This window comes from Genypterus blacodes, unplaced genomic scaffold (genome assembly GCF_046128005.1).
Source record: "Genypterus blacodes isolate CSIRO-AG114 ecotype Tasmania unplaced genomic scaffold, CSIRO-AGI_Gbla_v1 ptg000054l_1, whole genome shotgun sequence".
Taxonomy (NCBI): domain Eukaryota; kingdom Metazoa; phylum Chordata; class Actinopteri; order Ophidiiformes; family Ophidiidae; genus Genypterus; species Genypterus blacodes.
The window spans coordinates 2,497,173-2,523,882 of NW_027466866.1; the positions used below are offsets into that span (position 1 = coordinate 2,497,173).

Here is a 26,710-nt window from a genome sequence, read left to right on the forward strand (position 1 = left end):
AATGCAGAATAAAAACATGACTTTAAATGTCGTTAAAATGTCAGTTATCTGCGAATTAAAAAAGCAGTCTTTCACAATGTTGAACCTGATTAACCAACGTCACTGTAGGGGAAATACTACATAACCTGATTTCTAGGGATTTCCGCAACTCTTTGGGTTCCTACATCTTGTCAAACTTGAATTAAAACATGAAAAAAACTAATCCACTTCCAATTGATATCCATATTTCAGTGGTGTCAGGGGCAGGCAACTCAAGAGGGATCCAGAGAGAGGGGGGGGTTGTTTTTTATTTGGGTCCTGCAACTGACAGCTTTATTTCACCAAGCAATCTGGCTGTGTGTGTACAAGAGGGAGGTCAGGGGGGGTCATGAGATACTTGGTATCAAGCAGGCAGACAAAACGTCTGTGTGTGTGTCTGTGTGTGTGTGTGTGTGTGTGTGTGTGTGTGTGTGTGTGTGAGTAAAATCCCACCCCTGGGGGCTAAAAAAGCTGTTTGTATGACCCACGCCCATGTAGAGGGATACCACAAGGAAACGGGCTGAGGAGGTCGACAGAAGGTTGAAATTAAAGAGGGGAGAGTGTGTGATTAGGTTTGCTGGACTTTATAGGAGAGGTCATAAGGTCAGAGGTGTGTCACTGTATAGTATGACACTGTACCGAGAGCAATATATATTCATATTTACCTCGTTTTCCTTGTTTATGCGCAGGGCATGGACACACTTTTGGGGAAAAAGGACATTTTTCAGCCTGGTGTTTTACCTTCTGTATCGCATATCATCCTCATGTTATGGATGCAGGAATATTTGTTAGATGAATCCGAGGTTTGGACCTTTGTTGTATTTAAATGTGCCTGCTTGTTCTGTTGGAAGTTATTCTGCTCTGACACTCGCTGCAGGTCACCTTGAATAAAAACCAACAAATGTCCCCGCTGGGCAGAATTAAAACTTTACAAATGAACTTTTTCATTTTTAACGCTCTTGTTAAATCCTGCAGATATGAATGGCGTCGAGACCCTGCGGTGGAATTCTGTCATTCTGTCGTGGCATTAACCCTTTCGTTCACTGCGAATAATACAACATATAAACCGCTCTATCTCCGACAAGTGCCATTCATCTTCTAATGACCCCATACGCAGTAACACCGCCAAACCCTCTTTATCCCTCGAACGTGGCACAGCGAGAGACACAATCCTATGTTTTACAACGAGGGGATATATAGGGGTGTGTGCGGTCATCTAGAGCCAAATGTCTCCTATCTAACCACAGGACAGGTAGATACAGTATTTCAAGCAGGATTTATGGCACAAAACAGCATTAGCTAAAAACCGTCAGGCGGCAGTGATGGCTAAAAAACGCATCCCAGTAGCGGAACCTGGCGAGATTGGAAAATTGCCAGCACGAGAGGAGAGAGAGAGAGAGAGGAAGCACTAAAAATGAAGGTAGATTGGGGGGGGGGCTCACTGATAACATGAGCAGAACAATATATCAGACTGCACACGGTGGCACTGGGGCCCCCGGGGGCTCAGACGACAACAAACGCCCCCGACTGACACGCACGCACACACAAACACGCGCGCGCTCACACACACACGCGCATCAATCTATCTATTTATTTATTTTATTTCTTCCCGTCCTCACAGCGTGTCCGTCTCTGAGGTGGAGGGGGTCAAAGGAAAGTAGGGGCACCCTTGATATTCTTTAAAATCAATCTGCCGTCAGAAAATTGTCTCATTCCTGCCTCAGTGACCTGAAGTGGTTGAGGGGTGGGGTGGGGGCATTTTGAGAGGGGCACATATGTGTGGGTCAGGGTGTGGTGGGTGGGGCAGGACAAAGTGCTGCTGCCATAAAATGGAACACAACAGCCCGGGGAGAGGAGTGGACTTAATGTGATCACTCATAAGGGACCAGTCGCAGCGTTTATACAGCGTGTGTGTGTGTGTGTGTGTGTGTGTGTGTGTGTGTGTGTGTGTGTGTGTGTGTGTGTGTGTGTGTGTGTGTGTGTGTGAAGCCAAGGGGGCAAGGGAGTGAGGAACGATGAGAGTAGGTGTTAGTCAAGGTGCTGAGGTCTATAATTGTCTGTATGTGCGTGTGATGTGTCGCTGTTTGTGTGTACTACGACTATTAACTACTTTTAAAGTGCTTTTGCCTAGGCTATGATCCTCCTGGACACACACACATACATACACAGACAAGCACACACACACCTACACACACACAGCATCGCACAATTTCAGCCGAACTGCGGCGTCCAACAAGGTATAAATACTGGCCTGACACTTTAATGTCAGGGGACGGCTTGTCCTGGATTAGAAACTTGTAACCCACCGCGGAGCTTGACATTGCTGGGATGAAGGTGCTGCAATGGGCAGAGTGAAGCGGGGTGGTGGGGGGTGGGGGCGGCTATTATGGAGGGTCTATGTTTGATGTATAAGGGCATCTAACATAGACTGTCGAGTGAGGGGCCAGTAGATGTAGAGTGTTTGCCTCTGTGGCCAGTTTCCAATGACATTGCAGCAGTGGGCGATTTTTTATTTCATTTCATTTTTTAATGCAAAATGCAAAAGCTTCGAGGGAAAGCCGAGCCTGTCCCTTCGTTGTGCTTCAGACAAAACGCACACCTGCACCCACAAACACACACGCACACAGGCAGAAAAAAAAAGATTTACATACTGAAAAATTAAGAGCTTTTCTCCTCTCCTTGATCCTGTTGACCGTGCTCCGAACCTGAAAGCAAGAGAGAGAGGAGGGGAGAAAAAGAGATAAGTGCATCCATTGCTCCATGAAACACACTTACAATGAATCAAAACAAAATCCTATGGGCGAGGGAGGGGGGGGGAGATCCTGAGAACAGAGAAAGCGGAAAGATTAAAAAATTTAAGCATTAAGAGAGGAAGTAAGACAAACTCAAGAGAGAGAGAGTGAGTGAGCGTCTTCTATGTTGTTTTTCAGGTAAAAAGGTAAAGAGCAGTGGTTGTGGAGGTGTGTGTGCGATGGTGTGTGCATGTGCGTGTGTGTGTGTGTGTGGGGGGGTGCTCCAATATGTGGCTAATGGGACTTGAAAGTGACACATAGAGCCGGCAAACTAAGGAGACGACTCCAAGCTATCATCTGTCAACACGGGAGCGCGGGGACCAACAAATGGAGCCATTGGAGGAGAGGAGAGGGGGCCGCCCTAGCAGAACAGATTACATTTTTACACTCGGCATGAAACAGCGTACAACACACATTCATTTAACAAGCGCACCTTCACACTGACCCCTCCGTTTGATTCCAAAATTGTATATTTCACATTTAAAATCAATTTACATACATATAAATACTGAATATTGGTAATGCAACACTTTTTGTCTTTTATTTTATATTTGTATTGTATTTAATTTTATGTTTTCTTCTACTAATTTTTTTTAATCAAGGCAGATGACGTTCATCAGAAATATTTTATTTAAATGCCTTTCATTTTAGGAATATTATTAGTGCTAAATGCTTATGCAGTCTTGTTTCTCTTCCTCCCAATCAAAGAGCTGTGTTTATTATAAAATACTTCTCATTAATAATTCATTTGTGAAATTCTGGCAGAAATATTTGACATTTTTTGTGTGTTTGTTTGTTTGTTTAAAATGGATTTATGCATTTTTTTGAATCAATACCCTCAAGGACTTGTGACTCAAAAGATAGGTACATAAACAACACACAAACAAAGAAAAAGAGAGAATAAATATCATTTGTGAGTAGATAATAACAGAAATTTCAAATGTCCTTGTCAAACACACTTTGCTTACAATTACATTTGTATAACTGTCATCTGTGTGGTAAAGATGTGGAATACCTCCATAGGTTACAACATTGTTTAATTATTATTATTATTATTATAATCTCTTGGTAGACGAATATGAACAGATTTTTGTCTTAAATGTATTCTATAAATTGTTTTTTTAAAGCAAAAGCAAGTAAAATAATACAAGAATAAATTTAAAGTAATTCACTCTCGCATGACTTTTTTTATTTACTGTCCAACCATTACAAACTATTACACTGTAATTCCTATGTAGGATTAGAAATGATATTATAATAATCACATTAATAAAATCAAATGTATTAAGACACGGACAGCAGGCATGTGTTAGTCAGTGTGTTATTGGTTCTGCTAAGTAGGTGAAGTCTCCCGTGGAAACCCTCTGGCACCAAAAGGTTGTGTTGTGTTGTGTTGTGTGTGTGTGTGTGTGTGTTTCTGCATGCACACGCTCGTGCACGATGTCAGCGCTCACTGTAAATTTGTAGCGGCTGGGCACTTATCACCACAGCCCATCCCAGCCCGGCCCACCGCGTTAGTGAATATGCATTATGGCTTATGGCTTCATTAGGCTGCGCCGCGTTATAAATTATGACGCCACACAGAACACACACACACACGGAGGCAATGAGTGTGCGAGCAGAGGATATTTTGCATACACAGCGGCGCTGAAGGGACACATAATGAAGAGAGCCCAAGCCTAGTGACAGAGCAGAATCAACAGCGTCATGTTTGCAAAACCCTCCAATCATTTCTGGCTGAATCCACAGGAGAAGGCCTTTTGACGGCGTACAGATGCTGCAGAAACGTTATTTAACGGGGGGATGGAGGTCCTGGGGATTCCATTAAAATCAAAAGCAGCGAGCCTGCTGAGGCAATTACATGACACAACTTAATTAATCATTTGACAATGAGGGGAAGGGCATTGTTTTAGATGATCGTTATGTGTTTAAGGGGTTTTGCGCACATTCAAGGTTTCGCAGTGATGCAAAGTGTGGCCCCCCATGTAAATTGGCGCTAAGCAATTACCATATGAAAGCGGCGCGCCCGACAACACCTGCCGACATCCTTGGAGTTGATGGAAATAAAAGGTCATCAAAGCGGAAGATTACAAGGTGACCACCAAGGAAAAGCTAATTGCAATGAATAATGGAGAGCTATTGTCTGGTAATTAGCAATTAAGGCGCTGCATTTGAGAGAAATAGCAGCAGACGCAGTCCGTCTTCCATGTATTTGTACTGTATTTGTAATTATGGATCCTAGGAAGGAGCCTCATAAATGGAGTGTTTTCTAACTTTGACCTAACCAGTTAATTTGATACGTTTCTTTAGCATATCAAAGTCAATTTTCTAAAGCCTCATTAATTCTACCCGACAACTACCAGTAACTTGAAAGTTTTTTATTCCCTCCATAGTCTGACACAACTCAGCCTCACTGGAACATTTTGATACAGTACGAGTACACCCCCGTCAGCCTTCAATGGTGTGATTGAACGATCATAAACCCGGTGGGCACAGTGCAACGTGTCCACTTGACCACGTCTGCCCTCCGTGCTGGTGTCTTTTTACTAAAGATCAGCATCGACCTCTCTGGAGCAGCTGTTTATCCACATGGCCCTGTGAAGCTGCTGGTGAATTGATGTGTGCGCTAATATAATCAAAAGAGAGGTTACCGTCCCCGGCGATCAAGGCTGGTTAGCGTAAATGAATACAGACAGAACAGGAACCCTCTTGTCTCACTTTGGCCTCTCCTTTCTGCTCTGATTAAAGGCATGAAACAAAAAAAAGTTTGATCATTTCCATTCAGCTTTTTAGTAATCTTCCTATTAAGCAAGTATTTCCTTTTAGGTGTCAGAGAGGGCGAAACCTGACGCCACCGGTGCTTTCTATCACAGCTCGTTGGCATGTGTTGGAGAAGAAGTTAAAGATAGAAACAAAGGAGGAGCACGGAAAAGAGGTCGCAATGGCGTGATTACTGCCCCTTTCTTCACGTGTTAACAAAGAAATGCAGTCCTTTTGAAAACCAGAACATGTACATGAGCTGCTCACAAATCGCTAAGACCTCCGGGTCAAGGTGAACCCGAACGTAAGAAAATGAATTCCCTGTTTTGTGCATTACCTGGGTTCAGCTCTTCACGCTCTGAAGAGGACAGGGATGAAGAGAGGGAAGAGAACGGAACGAACAAGAAAATAACAAAAGAAAGCAGAGAGGACAGATGTCAGGTGGGTCCTGAATGGTCCGAGGGACCCTACTGATGGCGAAGGAAGAGTAAAATAAAAAGGGATCAAAAGAAAAGAGCGGAGGAGGAGGAGGAGGAGGAGGGTGGGGTGACGATGACCTTGTACATTCATTCAAAGCAACAAGGGGCAAATGAAAAGATGAGATATGCTTGTATGTATCGGCGCTGAAGATGTGTCATCCACAGTTCAATTCAGCAGCAGCAGCAGCAGTGGAAGAGGAGCACAGTTTGAAAGATTCACTTTGGCATTTATGCGCAAATGAATTCATTTTGCTCATTTTGCTGTGTTCAACAATTGAACAGAACATTGCTATTTTCTTCAGGGGCTTCGGCAATTATTTCTCATCATTTTACTTTGGATTTGGTATTTTATTTTATTGTGGAATTGGATGGCATTTAAAGGATTCTGACTTTTGCCGAATTTAGAACTTATTGATTAGCCGGCTTGAGAGCTTAAGAGGGGAGGTTTGCCATGAGAGGAAATGCAAGTGCAGAATACTTGTATTGTAAACAGAATGGAGCGATCTACAATTACTCTAATATTGATTTACTCTGATTTCCATCAAAAAGTATCAATAATGTTGGCATGGAATTTAAAGAACTGGAAGGTTTAACGTTCATGTAAGAGCACACAACGCATAATCCACATAAAAGTGTGGAATTTACAAACGTCTGGAAATGAGTAATTGGCCACGAGTCCATGAAACCTCTGAACTTGAAGCATAAGAGGACTTAGATGTGATATGTAAAAAGTACATTTGACCAAGAGTGATTTTCAGCACTTTAATCTCATCCATTAAATCTTCTGCCTCTCGCCGCCTCAGCCCCTCCCAGCAGCCTCAGTGTATCTAAATGGTAATAATGCGGCATCTCCTGCTCTCCTCGCATATACATATTGGCTGCATATTGTTCTTTTTGGTTAAGTCCCACCATGTAGGCTGCCTGGGGCCCCTGCCAAGCCCCGGCCAGCTGCTTTGTCAGGATGCTAAATGGAGGGCCGTGAGTTTAAAAACTTAAAGAGGCAGTGAAATATTAGCCAATGTGGGTGAGGAATGAGTGGCTGAGAAGCGCGCCGTGTCAGTGTTTAATGGTCGGACCCGGATGCATATAAGTTAGTCCAAGCATGAAGGGCAGTGGGACGCTTGCGTGGAAACGATGTCCCCCTCCCTCCTCCCTTCCGCAGACGCAGACACACACACACACGCAGACACACACACACGCGCACTCCTCCTCTCTCACCCCACCCACCGAGCTTTTAAGCAGGGAGCCCATCAGAAACTTGTCATTTCTCTCATTCACTCCGACAGCCTTGAGACACAATGCAGACTTACCTCTGTGTTGTACACCCCATATATCAGGAAGATGAACAGGCCCTGCAAACACAGACAAAGAAAGAGGAGGATGAGGAGGGAGGAGGGGGGAGAAAGTTGTTATAGTCGCTTTCTCTCTTATCGTCTCGTAAAAAACAAAAGATCAAAAAGTAGTAAGTGCAGCGGTGGTAGCGGCGTCATGTGCGCGTGTTCTTTTCCCCGTACTCGATCAAAGCTAAAGTGGATAGCAGTGAAAAGTAATGAGAGACAAAAACAGAGATAGGCTGAGAAAGGCTGGAAACGTGCAACTTCTCCGAAATGGGCCGTCTCTGTATGACTGAGCTTGTATTCCTTTTGTCTTCAATATTCCCCTCTTCCTCACTCCGGCTCCCCACTAACCCACCAAAGGCTCCAACCCAAGGTTTCATATCACTTTATCAAACAGAAAATAGCTCCGTCTCAAGTGCCTGTGTTCTTAAACGTACCGCGTGAGAATAAGACCGCAAATTGAACACGCACCGCCTGTAAACACAATCACGCAATTATAAGCGTTAAGTGCTTACAGTGAACACATGCGCGTCACATTCATACTTTATATCCTTATAGACGGACATATTCACAGACACACAAGCATGTGAAGAGAACAACACAGGCCCAGACGAGTCTATCAAAGGAACTCATTGAGAGTAAACGGAGAATTAGACAGACAGGGGAAAAATAACAGGGGAGAAAAAAGGAATTTAAAAGAAAATATTTCATGTTCACTGAACTCCATGGCGAGTACCGCGGGCCCAAGAATCCATGCCCTTGGATGCATAAAGGCTGCATTTTTGGTCATAGAAAAACAGCTATTTTTCATTGCGAGCCATTGTTCCGTCGGCTGAATGTACAAGCTGTGCATTCACCTTCGGAGCATAATGCAGTCCCCTCGCTTCAAAAGGAACGGTGAGGTCAACATTCACAGCACACCAATTGAACCGTGTTACAAAGGATGTACAGAGAGAATGAAAAGGCAGGTAAAAAATCCCATAATTCCAAGGCTGATCGAGCTTTGATAAGATAACATCATGTTCATCTAGGAAAGACACACACACAAAACAAAATCGAGGAATTGCTTCTGAAGGTGCGTCTCTCTCTCTCCTTTCACCTTCCGAGTGTGTCTGTGTTCCCATGTCTCCCGGCGAGGCTAAGGACACATCCTGAGGACAGGCAGGCACAAGCCAGTCAATGCATCAATCAAGTGCAACTTTGGAGCATCCAATTTTTGCTATGGGGGGGTGGGGGGAGGGAAATCTCAATGCATCACCATTGACAACGTGATTTGGAGGCCCATTCAGAGTGACAGGCTGACGATGGCCCGACGGCGGCGACCTCTAGCCCAGGCTGCTGCCCATTCACCTTTCCTGTATGCTCTATCTGTCCTCCGGGGACTGAATTGCCCCGTCTGTCAGGTGACACCTTGGACATCTATCCTCTTTAGGCTTTTCTCTGTCATACGGGAGACAACTCACATAACAAGAGGTCTCAAAACTGAAAACAGTGATTTTTACCCTGAGTCCTTACTTGTTAAGTGAGACATTGACAATTGAAGTTTAAAGCACAAGTGTTAAATTGCTGCAAGACCATGCGATGTTGAATGAGGTTAACAAAAGTGACAATTTCGATGGCGTTCCCTTCAGTCAGTCTTGGCCACGAGTTGAGATTTCTGGCTTGCATAACTCACCACCTGACTCATATTCACTCCGTAGTCATTTCATCACGTTGCCAACAAGCCTCACAAAGGTCGATTACTGCTCATTTACCACTCATTGCTCAGTCACGGAATCATTTTGGTGAGAAGGACGACAACAGCCTCCTCTCAAAGCAAACGTTCACATTTGCTCTCGTTTGTTATTCTTACTGCCTTTTATTCCTCTAATGTGAAAATGTTAATTTATTGCTCAAGTCAATGACAGCTAAAGGTGAGAGGCTGTCCCAGAGGTGAGGAATTCTAAAAGATAAATTCCAAATTACATAAAGAGAAGTAATATTGTAGTATTGTACAATAACAAACATATGAGAGAGAAACTGCCAAATCTATATCATGCTTCTGGAGTTTAGTGTATACATCCAATATTATTGTGCATTTAAATATTTATACATTTACACTCCTGAGGTGAATTCATACCTTACAAAGTAAACACCTGTTCAGGAAGAGTTTCTGAAAATTGAAACCCAAACCTATGCCTTTACAGAGAGAATGCAGAACATACTGGCACCATATTCCCTTTCAGATAAACACACACACAAAGGCATCACGTACAAACCCAGACAGCGGGTGGTAATAATCTGCAACACATACCCCATTGTATTGCATTAGAATTGCAATTTCTGACTTATTGTTGCAATTTGATTAACATGTTTTTGATCATTCCTCTTATTTGTAATTAATCTTTTGTTGTGTAGTGAACAAAGTGGGGAGATCATACTGCGTGTGTAGAAGAAAAATGATCTATTAGAATATAATTGAGTTAAAAATAAGTGCCAACACAACAATAATGATGGATTATTTAAAATGTTAATTCATTAATATTCCCACTAAAAAACAAACAGAGCCAAAAAATGGGGCGCATTATTTAAATGCATGTGTGCGTTTCTCAACCCAGTCCTTTTCCAGTTTCTTTTGAACTTGGCTGCAAATGCTACAAATTTATGCGAAGGATTAGTGCAGTTGCTTTCAAAGTATCGCTATACATCAAACGGGGTAACGGGGTAAGCATAAATTAATTAGCCACCGGCTAATTAGGGAACAATTGCACTAACACTGTTTGACCAAAAACATTCAGACCCCAGAGAGATGCACGGTGCTGCTATGCATGTAAGAGAATAGTATTTGTTCAGATTTGTGGGGGTTCTTTATCAGATGGTGAGGGCTGATGAAACAAATTAAAGTCAGAGATCAACGTACTTACAACTACTCCCTGTCAATTCAATTAAATAAGGAAGCTGTGGCTCTGAACCTGGCACAGAGACACGTCGTTGACCTTGTACATCACTATTGCGCCGACTAAATGCTATTTTAACTTTAACAAATCCATCAACTAACGGCAGTAATTAGTAAATGTGTTTGTGTGTTTCAGTTTTTCCATGTAAAAATGTAAAGTTAATTAAATACACACAATTTTCAACAAGTTTTTTTAAAACTAGCAATCCTTTGAAAATACAATCCTTTTCTTAATCAGCTTTCCATTAAGGATGTTATGGTTTTGTGCAATGAACGTCCAATTTATATTTCCAATTCAATGAGTTAATTCAAGGAGATGAGAACTCAACGCAGGTCTACCATTTTTTGTATTTTTTTAAATTCACATTTACCAAATAAATCCTAGCGAGCACCATTCAGTGTGTGAAAACAGCTCAATAAAGGCTTTTGAGGCTGTTGAGGCCACTGTGTGATAATTGACCCTCTCCAAAAAAGTTGGGGGGAATTGAATTGGCTGAACCATTCTAGGAATGTCCTTAGTGGCTTTCAGTGCTTCAAGGGGGCAGTTGTTTTCAGACCATGAATTGTGCTGCCTTAGAGCAATTATGTAGGTAAAATCTGAGGGTTTTCGTTCAGAGCTTTCAGCATGCAGGAACATTTCATTTCATCGTGTCCTTATTGAAGGTATGCTCTGACTTGCCGTTTTTGATTAGATTTTGAGTGACTGAAGCTACAGATTGATAGATTATCAATCTATATTAATAATAATAATAGATTGATAATGATAGAAACATCTGATTGTTGTGTTATTAAACCCTGATGAACATATCTCCCGATGTTAGGTGTGATCCTGCCTCCGATAAGCAACCTCTCCCACGTACACTCTGCTGTTGGTTTGTGTGTGTGTGAAAACAAAATGACTTTATTTTTCATCTGGGGAGCGCACCTGCCGTGCTTTATACATGGATCTTCCACCAACCCCCTGCCCCACAGTCTCACAGCACCCCCACCCCCCCACCCATCCCCTTCAGGACAAAATGTGTAAAGTTAGAGAGCCGACGCAGGCAGGTAAAAAAAAAATCCCAGAAAGAGCAAGTTTATGACATTGTCCTTGGAAAGCAAAATTTCAGCGCATCGATGTGAAAACTATGATTAAGAGGGGAGGCACACATTCACACACACACACACACACAGAGATGAGAGAGGGAGAGTGAGAGAGAGTTTGGCAGAGCAGCTCTCTCGAACACGTCTTAGTGGAATATATTGCTGTTGTCAGGTTGTCACTCTGGCTTTCTTTCTGTGTTTTGGGGGGTAAAGTTCAAAGTTCACATGGTCATCATGTGTTAATGACAACAACTGAGCACATGGAATATTGCACAGGCAAAAGTGAGTGAAAAAAATAATATTGATTTTTAAACCACTACATGTTACAACTAAATTGCTGCTTTAATTCAGTCAGTCAGAAAAATGACTCACACTTGAAATATGAGAGCAACATGTGAAACTACTAAAGCATGTAGGTAGTAAAATGTGAGTGAAAGGAGATCGACAACTTCATGTGAAACCTCAAGCTTGACAGAGTTTCAGACGGAAATCTCCGAAATTAAAAAAGAATTTTAAAACTAAGTCCAACAGACACTTAATATATTAATGAGATATTACAACAGCTTTGTCCAATATAAGTAAAGTTCTTCTTCAGCCACTTCTTTTCACCTGTCACTGGCAAACAGGTGGAGGCGTCCCACTAAGGAGCCACAAGGACGTGATCCCTCGCCGCTCACCCCCCGAGTCATATAAGGCCTCCACAGTTAAGAACTGAGCCCAGGTCACTGCTGTGGTGAGTGTGTGGTTTAGCCTCTAAGCCACCAGGGTGCCCCCACATACACACACACACACACTTGTAGTTGACTCTCGTCGCAACCGTTGCTCACGATTTAAACTCGTCTAACCCCGCGTCAAAAACTAACATCACACAAGGCCTATTTCTATCAGCAGGACCACCTTCTCTTAAGTGACTAAAGACCACAACCTCCAGGCCTCGGTGTCACCCCGTGCCAAAAATGAGAGCTATGTGAACGAGTTGGCCCCATGTCAAAAATCTCAGCCTAAATTCAAACACACAGAGACACTTTTCACAAATAGAGCTATCTGCATCCCCACTTGGAAAAACAGGGGAGGAAAAATTCTCCCCTCACACCTGGCAATCATTACGGAAATGAGAGACAGAAGAGGTTAAAACGCTGTGATGGGGGGGGGGAGAGAAGAAATTCACACTTCTGCGCTGGGACTTGCTAATGTCTCTGACCCCTCCACGCATAAACAGTTTAATTAACATGTATACATAACTTTCACTTTAACTGCTCACGGCATGTCAAATCAAAGTGTCCGTCAGGGCCGTCCGACGGGGAGTTGATACTCTGCAGGTCCTCGGTTCAAATCCAGCTCTGTGTTACCGCTCCAGCTGGCCAGGGGAAGCTGGCAGCGAGACGCACAGACAGGCATGCAGGCAGACAGGGAGACAGGCAGGCAGGGAGACAGGTAGGCTGCCACTCAGTTTGAAGGGTTAAAGACTTCTTCAAAGTGAGCCAAGCGAGCGTTTCTAAAGCCCCCCAAAAGATCAAAGATAAAAAAACACTTTTCATTTTTGCGTGGACATTTTTGGACTCAGCGTTGTTATTTGTGTCCATAATAACGTCTGATGGCAACGCCGTCCAAACACAGCTGGTCATTCGCTGCTATGACTTTTCATACTGATAGAATATTCATCCTCATTCAGTCCATTAATACATGATAGACCTCCGTTATTACATGATAAACCTGACACACAGTCACATCCTTGGAGTGACTACCAGTTACATTATTTGTGCAAAGTCAAGAAGAGCAATTCATCTTATGGCATAAGTGGTCTATTAGTGTGGAAACTGATCACTGCACTCTCAGTCGCAAATTATGGCGTGTGAATACAATTAAGGAATCCCACAAGAGAGGTAAAGTATATCTCATATTTAAGATACAGTGTGTGTATTAAATGGTTCATACGATTGACAAAAATGTGAGGTACACATTAAGACTGGGAAAATATAGACTCTCGTAGCATTTCAAGTATCACTTTGTGTGCGTGTGTGTGTGTGTGTGTGTGTGTGTGTGTGTGTGTGTGTGTGTGTGTGTGTGTGTGTGTGTGTGAGAGAGGGCCAGGTCATGTGTTCATCCTATTGAAGATTATTAACAAAAGTGGATCAAGCATCCTCTGAGTAGAGCTATTAGGACTCTCCCTTTCTCTCTCTGACACACACACACACACACACACACACACACACACACACACACACACACACACACACACACACACACACACACACACACACACACACACACACACACACACACACACACACACACACACACACAGTCAGCCTGTCACATTGAGGAGGAGACCCCCAAGCCAGCCTCTGCCTCCCTACAGGGCGTATAGCTAAAGAGGAAAACTGAGTGCACATATACAGTACACACAAACACGCACACACACCCACACACACACAGGAGGCCGGCAGCAGCGCCGGAGCTGGTGTGTGATGGCTCAGGAGAGGAGGGAGAGTTATTAGCTTAGCCCTGAACCACCTACTTAATATAGGGGCCGGCGGTGATCGCTAACAGAGCCTGGCAGAGGTGACAGCTTTTGGCCCTGCTTGAGGAAATCCAATTGAAAAGCAGCCAAGAGGAACAACAAGCCCGAAACAGATGTTGCTCGCTACCACTGGTGCAACATGGGTACACACAGCCCCGACAGCAACAAACCGCCATGGCGAAACTGACACACAAACATGCACACGGCGGACAGAGACGGTGGGAGGGGGGGGGGATAACACACACACACACATGACGCGACAGTACAACAGCTGCACGCACAAAGGAACAAGCGACGTGTCAGAATTGTCCGCACGCGTTATTACAACTGATCCTTTACTCTGGGAGCATTTTCCCAGTATTTTACTATAAATAATGTGAAATCACAAATACGGTCAACATAAAAAAGGTTAAATAAAACTGAATTTCTTCACACACACACACACACAAACACACACATACTAGACATCCACCTCCAGTTTAAACATGATTTAAAGGAACCATAAACTCTTTCAATCCAAGGTTAGGAGGGATTTTTTTTCACGACGGAGCACAAAACATCCATGCAGTTCCACCCAATATGGAATTAATAAAATAAAAAATAAAATAAAATATACGCTGGACGAGTTAAGGTCTATTAAAAACATCTATAGTGACCTTTGCCCCCTGAGAATCCATCCATCCATCCATCCCTCCTTCCTCCTCATCTCTGGCATCTACTCTCGATGAACGCAGCTCCTCCGCTCATCACAGCCTCTCCCTCCCCATATTAATTGGAGCCTCGCCATGGCTGACAATGCCTCAGCCGTAATAAAGTTCATTTGTTTTTTCCTCTTCTCCCGTTCTCTGCTACTGCGAGGGAGAGAAGAGGAGGGGAGGCGGGGGGGGGGGGGGGGGGGGGGCAGAAAAAAATGGGCAAAAATCAATTGTGACATATCTTTATTGCCAGTCGATGACAAATGACGGCACGTTTGCCATTGCTCTGGCATTGTGTCAGCGTGTGTCCTATCGATTTTACATCAGATGGACAAATGTTATTGATGAAGCTCCCTGCTAACAGATGAGCACTCTATTTTACTTGTTTTAACGTTTAAATAAACCACAGTGACAGGGCGAGGGGCGGGTGGGGGCGGGTTAGACTTGCTACCAGCTCTTTCCATTTGGTAATACTCCTGATTTTTATCCCCTATACACATTAACTCGATTCCGAAGGGCGTTTACATAAACTGGGCCTGTTGCGAGCGTGATGGGGAGCGGGTAACTACGCCCAGAAACTGATCACATTGCACACATGTGGTAATGTAAAGGCAGGGGGGCGTTGGATGGGTGGTAAAGAGAGCAGGAGAGAGAGTGAACTGTAAACAAACTAGCTTTTAAACAAGACAATTTGGGGTTGCGTGTCTTGGGTGCCAAGCAAAACACAGCCACAGAAAACTGATACAAACTTTTAACACATGGGTCAAAGCGGGAGTCTTTGAACTGGCGAAGGAAAGAGCGCCGCAAGTGCCAGAGAGCTGTTTAATTAAAAATACTTAGGTATCCAGTGGGCCTGTCTGGGGCGCCCCCCTGTCAAATCACATGTGATCCCGCTGTCAATCTCCTGGGGTGTTTTCTAATTGCATAGTTTACCCCTGACAGAAAGTGGAGAGTGGGGAAAAAAAAGTGTTGGAAGAGCCCGAATCCTGAGAAACAGCAGCTGGGGACTGGGTTTGGTTTTTCACAAGCATGCATACACTCAGATAGACACGGCAAGCTTTGGGTTAGAGATACTGGCCGCAAACTGTAAATATGGACGCATATCTACACAGGCGTAACTTTAAACTTTGTTCAAACCGGGGCTGCAATTTGCTCGGGTTTAGAAGCGATTCACCAGGAATAAGGCGAGCGCTCACTTTGACGCGGGAGCAAATGCTGCATGGACAACGGATAAAGAGTTTGCTTGCATATTTGAACCAAAAGTGAGCCATTAAATCCTTTGAACTACCGGTATGTTCTACAATGGAAGTTCTCAAGCGCTCTCAACAGCCTAAGCTCTCTAGGAAGGCCAGGGAAAACTTGCTCTAAACTTTGACATGTAGAGAAAAATGGAAGAAACAGAGATGCTCCTGCTCAAATGGACAGGTGTGTACAAAAGCGATTTGGCCGTGGGCGGTGTAACCGGTATAAAAAGAACACCAGCAGATACGGGACGCTACCTGAATCTCTCATCGGTAATTCCATGGGGAGACAAGATTTTTCTAAGCCCATTATACTCTGTAAGGCCATGCCCATTATCCTCTGTAAGGGATTTTTCACCCTTTTATCAGTTTTCCATTTAAAAGTTGGATTTGATCTGTATGTTCTGTTTGATGACCCTGACGAAGGCCTCGAGCCCAAACACATTGACTCTCTTGTAAGAAAGTTGCTCTCAAGATGGCAAAGTGTTGGAATGCTGGAATCTTCACTTCAGGACTGGATTTTGTCTCATATGTCTAACAAAGACGCACACACACTGCTAACCTACATGCAGATCAACCTATTCAAACGTACAGCAAGACAGCAGACTGACAAAGGTGCGTGGTTATGTAACACCTCACGTGACAAACACACACCCACACGTACAGCGTGTGAATAGCGTACACGTCAACACATTCACAAACACACACGCACAGTGAATGCAATAGCACTTCCCCTGGTGCTTCCCCTTCCCCACAAGTGTCACGAGCGGAGCCAACACCGTCTGAAGTCACAAAGTCTGGAGGAAAACTTGAATTTCACACCATTGAAAGGCAGACAGAGGATCGGCTCGCCATTTCCTAACGCATGCATCCCCATTCTTTAGAAATGAATATTTGGAGCCACTTTTTTTTTTTGCCCGCACACTTCGCTTGGGGAACAATGAATGTTTGCCCTTGATCCATTCATTTTGGGCCGGCATGCGATGCCTCCAGTTATTTCTATGCATACATTCATACGCATAAAAACAAATTCAAAACAATCTGAAAGCTACACACATACAGCACCTAAAACTGCACAACAGACAACATTGTGCTGCAATGCCCTTGAGTAGCAATGACAAATAGATGCAATACGCAAAGTCTGGACAAGATGCGCGTGTTTACAAAATCCAAGAGAGATTGTTCTGGAAACTATGGGATGTATTTTCCTTCCCTGTTTCCAAGCTGAGGTGAGCGGCGCTGAGGTTAATGGCATGTGTCAAGTGTGTGCTTTGTCTGTGTGTGTGTGTATGTGTGGAGCTTATACTTACGAGGGATGCAGTGGAATAGAGCTACATAATTTTATTATAAACATGTTATATACTCCACAAATGGGTTCAAGGTTGAAGCAGCAGTGTTCTCTTGTGTCCATTCACTGAGCATACCTGTCAATAGTTTCAGTGATGGATTTTATAAAAGCAGAGAACTAAATGTAAAAATAGGACCTGAAAGAAACAAAACGCATTATTTACAGTAATTGTTCTAATTTCCCTGCTAAAAAGAGCTATATCCTGTTTACATTTTGCAGTCATACTATATAATAATGTCTCTGCCAAATGATAATGTAAAGACATATTAGTATTATGATATACAGTATACCGACAGTGTTTGCTGAGTTAGGGTTGTCAGGTTATGTTAAATTGTGTTTGTTGCTATAAGTCAGGCTTTACCCAAAATTCTAAATGTGCAGTGAAGGTGATTAAAATTCCAAATGGCAAAATTTACATTTGTAAGCGAAAAAAATTAAAGGTCTGCATCTCTGAAAATGAATGAGGCCGCACATAAACTTCAAAATCTGTAGCTAAGCATTTCTGATCATGTAAAATTATCTTTGGTGTCATTTGTTATGAATAACCAAATCCATATAAAGTATAATGAAGAATAAACGTCAATGGCAAATAATAAAAATGAGAGAGAGAGAGAGAAAACCACACACACACACATATAAGATGTAACATAGCGGGTTTGTGTACCTGTGAATGTTTGTTACAATGCTGTGAAATATGTGTATTTGTGTCTGTGTGTATGTGAGTGTATTGGTGGGCGTACCTGTGCTTTCATAAACCCAATTCTGTGTCGCTGTCTCCAAGTCACTGCGTTTATATGTGCGTGTATGTGTGTGTGTGTGTGTGTGCGTCTCTGCTTCAGCCCCACCACGATGGCAGGGTGTATCCATCATGATAAACTGGCAGACTCGGCAACTGTCACATGCAATCACACTTCACTACGGTTCGCAGGACTTCAAAGTGAAAATGAATGGTAGTTCATCGACATGAGGACTTCATATATCTTCGTTTTTTTGCTTTCCCTCTCTCTTTTTTTTTGGAAGACACTTGTCTCTTTTCTCCCAGACCCCCTTTTGTTCTGCAGATCACTTTTGCTTTTTTTTGTCACTGTCTGAGACGCACGCAGGAGACTCACATTTAGGAAATCCATCCATCATCTTCCATCAGTTCACTTTGAAATTTAAATCGGTAAACGGTAAGGTTAAAATGATCAATTATACCACAAAAGTCAGATTTTGTCGGAATTTGCATAATGACTTTCATGACGTGATAAATATGAAAGCTGAATTTAACCCTTTTTGGAGAGTATCGATCAGAAACACCCCAAAACAAAGCAACAATCGACATCAGCTTATCAAAGATAGCCCAAGCATGACACAGCAAAACCAGAGCAACATGAGCATCCCACTGAGGTTCATTGCCACACAGTATTTGGCAATCATAGCAGTGATCAACAGTATCAGTAAACCATTCATATTAAATTGAGTCATTTACTTTATGGGTAATCTAAAATCTGAATACAGTTTTACACTTTCATCATTGTTTTGTCCCACTGAAAGACTAAAAACGGATACAATTTCCATTTATCGTTCAAAATGTGACACCACGCAGGCTACAACATTTAAGGTTTAAAAACATCTCCACAACTTAATCTGTAATTGAAAGTGGCAAGTGTTAAATGTGATAATCATCAAATTTGTAACCACTAGAAAGTCAAATGAGCTATAATAACGCCATTGCTGCTGTTTTGCCGCGGCTCTCTTGAACGGCGGCGAGGCTGCCTTTAATCTACTAATGACTCTGAAATGACACTCGGCTTTAAGAAACTGTGGAGATGAGGCTATAGGTCTCGCTCGCTCGCTTTCTCTCTCTCTCTCTGGCCCAGGCCTTGCTCTCACTCTCCAAGCTGTTTGATTGGCACATGCTTTCACTTAATGAGGGATAATTACTAAGAAAAACAAGTGGGAGACCACATCTGCTCAGTGTAAAAAGAAGTCCAGGCCTGGTGCAATCTGTCAGGCATGGCTTTCAGAGTGTGTGTGTGTGTGTGTGTGTCTCTTTCTCTCTCTCTCTGTGTGTGTGTGAATATTTTACCCACTTTTTAGCGGCCTCCCAGTCCAACCCAAACCCTCCTGGACCCTCCCTTTCACCCAAGTCCCGACACAAAGCAGATTAATGGAAATCAGCATGTGTCTGTAAACACTCAGAGGGAAGAGTGTATATCTGTGTGTGTTGACGCGCGTAGGAAATGACCGAGGGTATCTGTCGGAGACGAGCCAGGGGGCCACAGCAGGAAGGGCGAGGAGGCCAGCGGGGGGACGATCAACATCAACATCCCAATCAGTGTCCTGCCGTCAGACCCGTTGTTCTCCGGCTCCCATTGCCACTGTTTTGTTTACTTTCACACAATGCTGCAACGCCGATGAAATACACGAGCACACACCTCCCCACCCCAACTCACTGGCCAGACACTTCCACAGACTGCCTATAAATCACCTCTGCAAGGAATCTACATTAGGCTGAATGGCTTCTTAATGAGCAGCCCATGTTTACTGATAGCTCTTGTTGATTGTAAGGTGGTTTAACTCCAGTAAATCATAGTTTTAAAGGGGCCCACATTGTCCCTTTAATGGACTTATTGTTCGAATGTGTTTTCTTTTGTTACTACTAGTAACATTTAAGGCCCTGTTTACACCTTACATTAAAAGGTGATTGGTTGCCATGTTGAGAATGTGACCAATTTTACAGTTTCCAATTCATCTGAGTTATGTCTTCAGATGTGGGAAGAAGACACGAGGAGAACACAGAAAAGGTCCCCGCTGGATTTGAGCCCGGGACCTTCTGTGACTGTGATAATAAAGTTATATGAATTAGTAGTTGAGGCTTTGCTTGATGTGAATCCAGATAGGTAGAATACTTTTTAATTCAAGATGTGAATGCCTTAAAATGAGATGTTATTATCCATGAGCCATGATGCAGAGAAAGTGTAGATTAAAGTCCATTTCAACAGCTCTCTATCTAAAATATCACAAATGTGCTAAAGTCAATGAGCTTTTTAGCGATCACAGTTTCTTCCCAATGCCAAAACCGCCTGATCACTTAAACGTGAGCAGAGAAACTTTAAACATGTCAATTATCTGAAACTTCTTTTGATAGCCTTGTGTACTATAACTCAAATATTACCATGGTAACAAACTATCCAATCATATTGCACAACAGTCCTTGACACCGCCTGTGACAGTCTTTTCCAGAGCAGCAGCCGGGTTTCATAGTAAACATCTAAGAGAAATTCAGATCCAGATCCTCGCCGGTGATTTGATTAATGTCAGCTGCTTTTGTGCATCTTAGGTGGGTCAAAGGCAAGTACGTGTAATCGTTCTGCCTGTCTCGATTTAGTCAAGTTTGTTAATCGTAGGTGCCCGGGCTAAAAGAGCTGCGCGCAGACACGTTTTCCATCAAAAGAAACAATGATGTGGAGAGAGAACAGAGACAGAGACGCCACTGATTATTTGGTTTAACCTCAACTAGGGGAAAGCAAATGGCTCACGTGTAAATTGGCTCTGATATTTGACAGCCTTTTAACCCCACACATACACACACACACACACACACACACACACACACACACACACACACCCCGCCACCCACCCACAAGAAGAACGACAGCGTTTTGCTTTCTTGCCCTGCGCTGACCCAGTTCTCACTAATTACCCGCAAAGTATACATCAAAGTGGGGCAAATCTACAGATCTGTTGCGACGTGGCAGGGTAAGGGAAACCAGGGCTATCCCTAACCTAGTCAACACACCCTCCGTCACTGATATGTGTGTGTGTGTGTTCTCTGTGCGTGTATGTGAAATGATGTCAGCTAACACAAAAGGCCAGGCAGTGAACTTATAAATAGACCGGTCATTGTTTCGACGTGGGTAATTTGGGGTGTCAGGAGTTGTTCCTGACACGCTGTCGTCTGTGGAGCGAGGAGGGGGAGGGGTCCTGAAGTTGGAGTCAGCTGATGGGACGACCTGCCTACTGACACATACACACACTCACACACAGAAAGCCATACGCATTTAAACTATCAGACATCCGAAAATGCATCAATGAACCGATGAAACTACACAATTTCTGTCTGTCTCTTTCTCTCTCTCCCTCTTGCACACACACAGACACACACACATACACAGGTATGGCAGACTGGGGCAGAGGGGATGGTTTGCTTTCTTATGACACAGCCTATTACTAAATTGAACTGGCAGGTAATTCTAAAGCAAATAAATGCCAGCGGGCTTAACACAAGGAGAGGTCTTAGGGGTGGCGGCGTGAGCAATGACAGGAATTCTCTCGCCTCTTTTGACAGGAAGCCTATTATTCTCACCGCTTTATTTTCCCAGGCCAAAAACTGATCTCTCTGATGGTATTTCAACCACCACCTCCCCCCCAACCCCCCAAAAATCAGACCTTCCTCATCTGACTCTTCTCTCAGTTTTGCAGGTCAGTCGCTGCAGTCTTAGACTTAATATTTACAACAGAAAAGCTTCACTGACTCATTTTCAATTCGTGTTAGAGGTACTTAGGTGACCAGAAAGAGCCGAAACGTGGATTTTAACATCACAAATTAAGCTGCAGCCTGTAAGATATCCTCCCTGCAAATAGCTGTAACGTCTCGTTTGCTAATGGCGTTCCAAAACTTAAAAGAAAAACTGCAGCAAAAGATAAAAAGAGGCGGAAGAGAACATAGAACAAGTTAAGACAAAACACACTATAAATATGCTACTTACAATACTCATTATGAGTGCCATCTCAGGCGTGGTGGGAGTCAGCGCTGACCTTGGTATCCCGTTTGAATATTGTTTTAATGCCGCAGCTGGTAATTGAAGATGCAGCGCAAACACTGGACTCCTTTTCAAAGGGAAACTTATTTTCCCAGGCAATGGAAATGCAAACAATCGTGCCGCGCATTTATTTGTTTGTTTTTAACCCCACCTCCTAATTGCATCCAAGAACACTAATTAAAATATGGATTTAAAAATAAGTCTCTAGGATTTCACCTATTTCTAAATGAAAGTTTTCATCATCCACTGAGTGTTTGCTTGTTTTTTTTTTCTGACGCAAACATGGACTTCTCATTGTTGTCCTACGCTGGTGTTTGCAAAACCCCTGTTAAATTATGCATTTCATTTGAATGTGAACTATATCTGTAAATATCCACTGTATGTAAAAATCTAAGTCAAATAAACACAAACATATTTTTTTGGATTGGAAAAGAAAACACTACGGGGATCATTGTCATATATAGTCAATGTATGTAAGCTCCAAACATCTTGTATTCCATATGTGGCTGCATCCAGTAGACTGCGGTCCACTAGGAGAGATAGGCGTAGTTTGAGATTGCGTGTGATGTTGAAACACAGCCGACTCTGAATGAGGACCACGAGGGAATACGGTTCCTGCTTTCTCAAACAATCCAAAATGAAAAACATTTCCCGCTATAATCTGACCGGTGAGAGCTTTGCCGTGTGTGCGTGTGTGTGTGTGTGTGTGTGAGCAAGAGAGAGGGGGAGAGAGAGAGAGAGAGTTCTTGCACGTGTCCCTGTGTATGTGTCTTGTATGTATGTATGTATGTATGTGTGTGTGTGGGTGGCAAAAGGCTGCGGCTCGGACCACAGCTGCACAATACACACTTTGCTCATAGGGGCCATTCAAATAAAAATGTACTGCTTATAAACTTCTCTTTTGCTTATAATACTGAAGGATATATATTTTAAATTGCTTGATTAATTGTTTAAGGGAAACTTCATTAAGTCCCAATATTTGTTTACAAAAATGAGAATGAATAATAATAGTGAATGATGTTTAATGTTTAAATAATATATCATACAAATCCAATCTGCTTATATTTCAGCAATTCATTGCTAGTTTTTTGGCAGTTAATTGTATATTGTGAGCTTTCATACTACATATGAATGAAGAATGTGAAATCTGTAATAAATGTACATTTCTGAATATCCAGTGTCTTGTCTTGTTGCGAACATATTTCACTTGTCACTGAATAGTTTAGCTTTAAACCGCTGGAAACCATAAAAGAATTCTATTAGTGCTGCATGTCAGTGGAGAAGTTTATTGGCTCGTGATCTAAATGCTGTTTTCAAGTGTTTTTTACGCACTATTTACATCTCGTCTTGGAGGAGTCCTTGTTGTTTTCGAGCATGAAATCTGCTTAATTTGAAATACGCAAATTGTTGTCTAATATATTGGCAGGTCCCGAACAAGAGTGTCAGTGTCAGCGCTCGACAAATCAACTCAGCCTACAGTGTGTTACACGCTTCAGCAGGAAAGGAGGGAGGAAGTGGAAAAGGAGAGGAAAGCGGTGATGTGGCTTTGATTGGAAAGGCTGCGTGTGTACGTGTGTGTGTGTGTGTGGGTGCGGGTGTGGGTGTGTGTGTGTGGGTACAGATGAGTGGACTGCACACCTGACTGGGGGAACTGGAGCCAAACTCTGCCGGTTTTGTCTCTTCAGCCAAACGAGAAATTAAAATAACATCTACCAACACACACACACACACCCCCACACATGCACTGTGGGGCCTTGAGGGTCGCGATGACAAGTGGTAACACACACACACATATTTACTCACATCAAAACTAATAATAATTGTAATACTTGTAATACTTGAGGACATTCCATTAATCATGTTTGATCATCATTTAATTTCAAAGTGGATACATATAATGGACAATGGTTAGGAAGTGTGTGAGTGTGTAGAGAGATTACAGTGAATTAGGGTAAAAACAAATTCGCTCTATTTTATACAGCGAGCCTTCATTCAATTTCGCACCATCAAGTAAGAAACAATGAAGAATCCTGAAATTCCAGTTTTATTTTGTGTGGTTTCTCATGGACGTTTGTGCATTTTACTTGCTCTTTCATGTTCTTGCCCTCATCACAAATTATAAACGGATCCGTAATTGTGTCATTAAAATTCTTAAATATATTAAGGCAATTAAAATAGACTGAGACCGTATATTTGAATTATTTTCTATTTGTGGGATGTCCATTCATCCATGAATTGAATTTTTAGGCCAAAATCTACAACAATTCTCTCTATTCACAGCCTGAAGAAATATATTATTACTACATTTGACAACTACATTTATATGATTTCACATTTTGAGCAATTAAATAAGTGTGCAACAATAACCAAATTCCATCTCAGATTGTACAGAGTTTTGCAGGTTGCTGGTAGACGGGAAAGTGTTTGATGTAACCGACTGCTATCTGGAAATTTACCTATATTACATTTTGTTACATCAGTCTGAACCTGTAGCCCTCACAGTGCTAATGTCATGCTTTTTTATCTTTGAACTAAACTAGGAATACAACTGCTAACTCTGGGCAGTGTGGATATCATTTCCTGTATTTATTGAACTATACATACAGGAAAAAAAGAAAGCACACACACACACACACACACACACACACACACACACACACACAACGACTCAATCAGTCAAAGCATTGCTTACACACTCGACAAATCTCCCATACTGCAAAAATCAATAAACAGAACAACACTATATTGATCATATCTATATCTTGGATACACTCTGATGTCATACTCCACTGGCCAAAGGGAACGTGTGTGTGTGTGTGTGTGTGTGTGTGTGGTATGTGTGTGTGTGTGTGTGTGGCTTTATTAAAATCAATGATAGCAATATTAATATGCAAATTCCATAAAGCCTCACGCTGCATTAAGCCTGTGCGTTGGATAAAACCCTACTTTTCCAGTCGATCTTCTTTTGCATTACCGGCTGTCTAACAGGGCCTTTGTAATGTCTGGTATGAATCTGGGCATTGATTGAATCCCCACATTTGAGAACAGACAACCTTCTAATGGAATTAAAGACACCAAAGTGCAAAATCTTAAAAGCTTAAAAGCTAAAAGGCAGCTGTACTTCCACAATGAGCTTTTTCAAAAAGGTGTGTCTGCTGACACCAATGAGTGACAGCTTAGCTCTTTTCACACTTTTCCCCCCCGAAATAACCAACTATTCAAAAACTCTAATAATTCTTCATAGACATAGGTTTCTTTCTCAGGCAGCCTCACACCTAAATTTCACTGAATGCCAGTAAAATGTCATTACCACTCACCCGTTCAATTCATAAGAAAAGCAAAAAAGCATAGTTGTCATAAAAGACCTTAATGTGATATGAATGAAATGGCTCAAATAAATTCTCTCATTGATTTCTCTATATTTTCCATGCTGTTATGACAAGGCGCAGGGCTGAAATGCCACTGCCCTCCACAGGCTGAAAACCGCCATGACACAGGAGATGTTCTTCCCTGCAGAGGTCGCAAAACCAAGTGCTGGGGAACTCATTCTCACTCTTAACAACTTGTAGAGACGATCTTTACCCTAACATTTTCTTTCCGACTCTCTAACTTCCTTCACCTCTCCACTCTGTGTCCCCCCCCCTCCCCCTTCCCTGTCTCCCTCAGCTGCTCAAAGTTATTGATAGTTTGAAGTTATGGGCTAATAATAAGATGGACACTGCATGGCCAGGAGCATATTATACGCAGGTAATGGATAGTGCGGGGGGTTTGAATGACATTGCCCAGAGATTGGATGACAGAGGGTGGAGCGATTTATGAGCTACCCAAATACCCCCCCCTCCCAACCACCTACACACACACACACACACACACACACACACACACACACACACACACACACACACACACACACACACACACACACACACACACACACACACACACACACACACACACACACACACACACACACACACACACACACACACACACACACACACACACACACACACACACACACACACACACACTATCCCATGCTATTTATTTCTAGCTTGATAAGGAAGCAGATGAGGCGTGTCTGTATTTATGGTGAAGCTGTTCATAAAAACTACTAGCTGAGAGGAAGTTAGAGTTGACTCGGGCAAGCAGCACACAAACTCAAACTCACTTTTCCTATACCGTCGAAAAGATTCACTTAGGTTGCTGAAAGAATTTCAAAATAAAACATCTTAAGAACCCAAAGAGGAAACATCGAAGATACTTAGATACTGAGGTTACTGCATTGTACTGTCTCTTCCTGATAAATATAATTTTAGCAATTTTGCTGCAATGTACCAAGCGGCGTTTTAGCCATTTCTACAGTTAACTTAAGTACATTGTATGAAAATACAAATTCAAACTCAAAGTTCAAACCACGACTGAGGCCTAGACAGAATTAGTCTTAATATACTGGCGTCAATACAAAGAAACAACTATTAGAATAACAGGATGTAATTGCTTGATTTGTCTCTTGATTTGCTCCTAAACTGACTTCTTCCTAAACTGACTTCTGATTAAAAAATCAAAATAGGACTTCCTGAGTTAGCCTGATAACAATTGAACAAAGGCACAAAACTTCCTCCTATGATTTAATGAAAAATATCACAACTTCCAAAGATCTCGCCTCAGTCAAAACCAAACATGCAGCAGC

General features: G+C 42.6%; 1 protein-coding gene across 1 annotated transcript in view; it reads right to left on the bottom strand.

The window, feature by feature from the left end:
* LOC143001586 (adhesion G protein-coupled receptor D2) overlaps positions 1-26,710 on the bottom strand; it is a 63,916-nt gene that overhangs the window by 18,854 nt on the left and 18,352 nt on the right. The window contains exons 19-20 of the mRNA XM_076151234.1: positions 7,360-7,401; positions 2,670-2,723 (exon numbers count right to left, since the gene is read on the bottom strand). Of these exons, the coding sequence (XP_076007349.1) occupies positions 2,670-2,723; positions 7,360-7,401 (96 nt within the window). The remainder of the gene's footprint in view (positions 1-2,669; positions 2,724-7,359; positions 7,402-26,710) is intronic.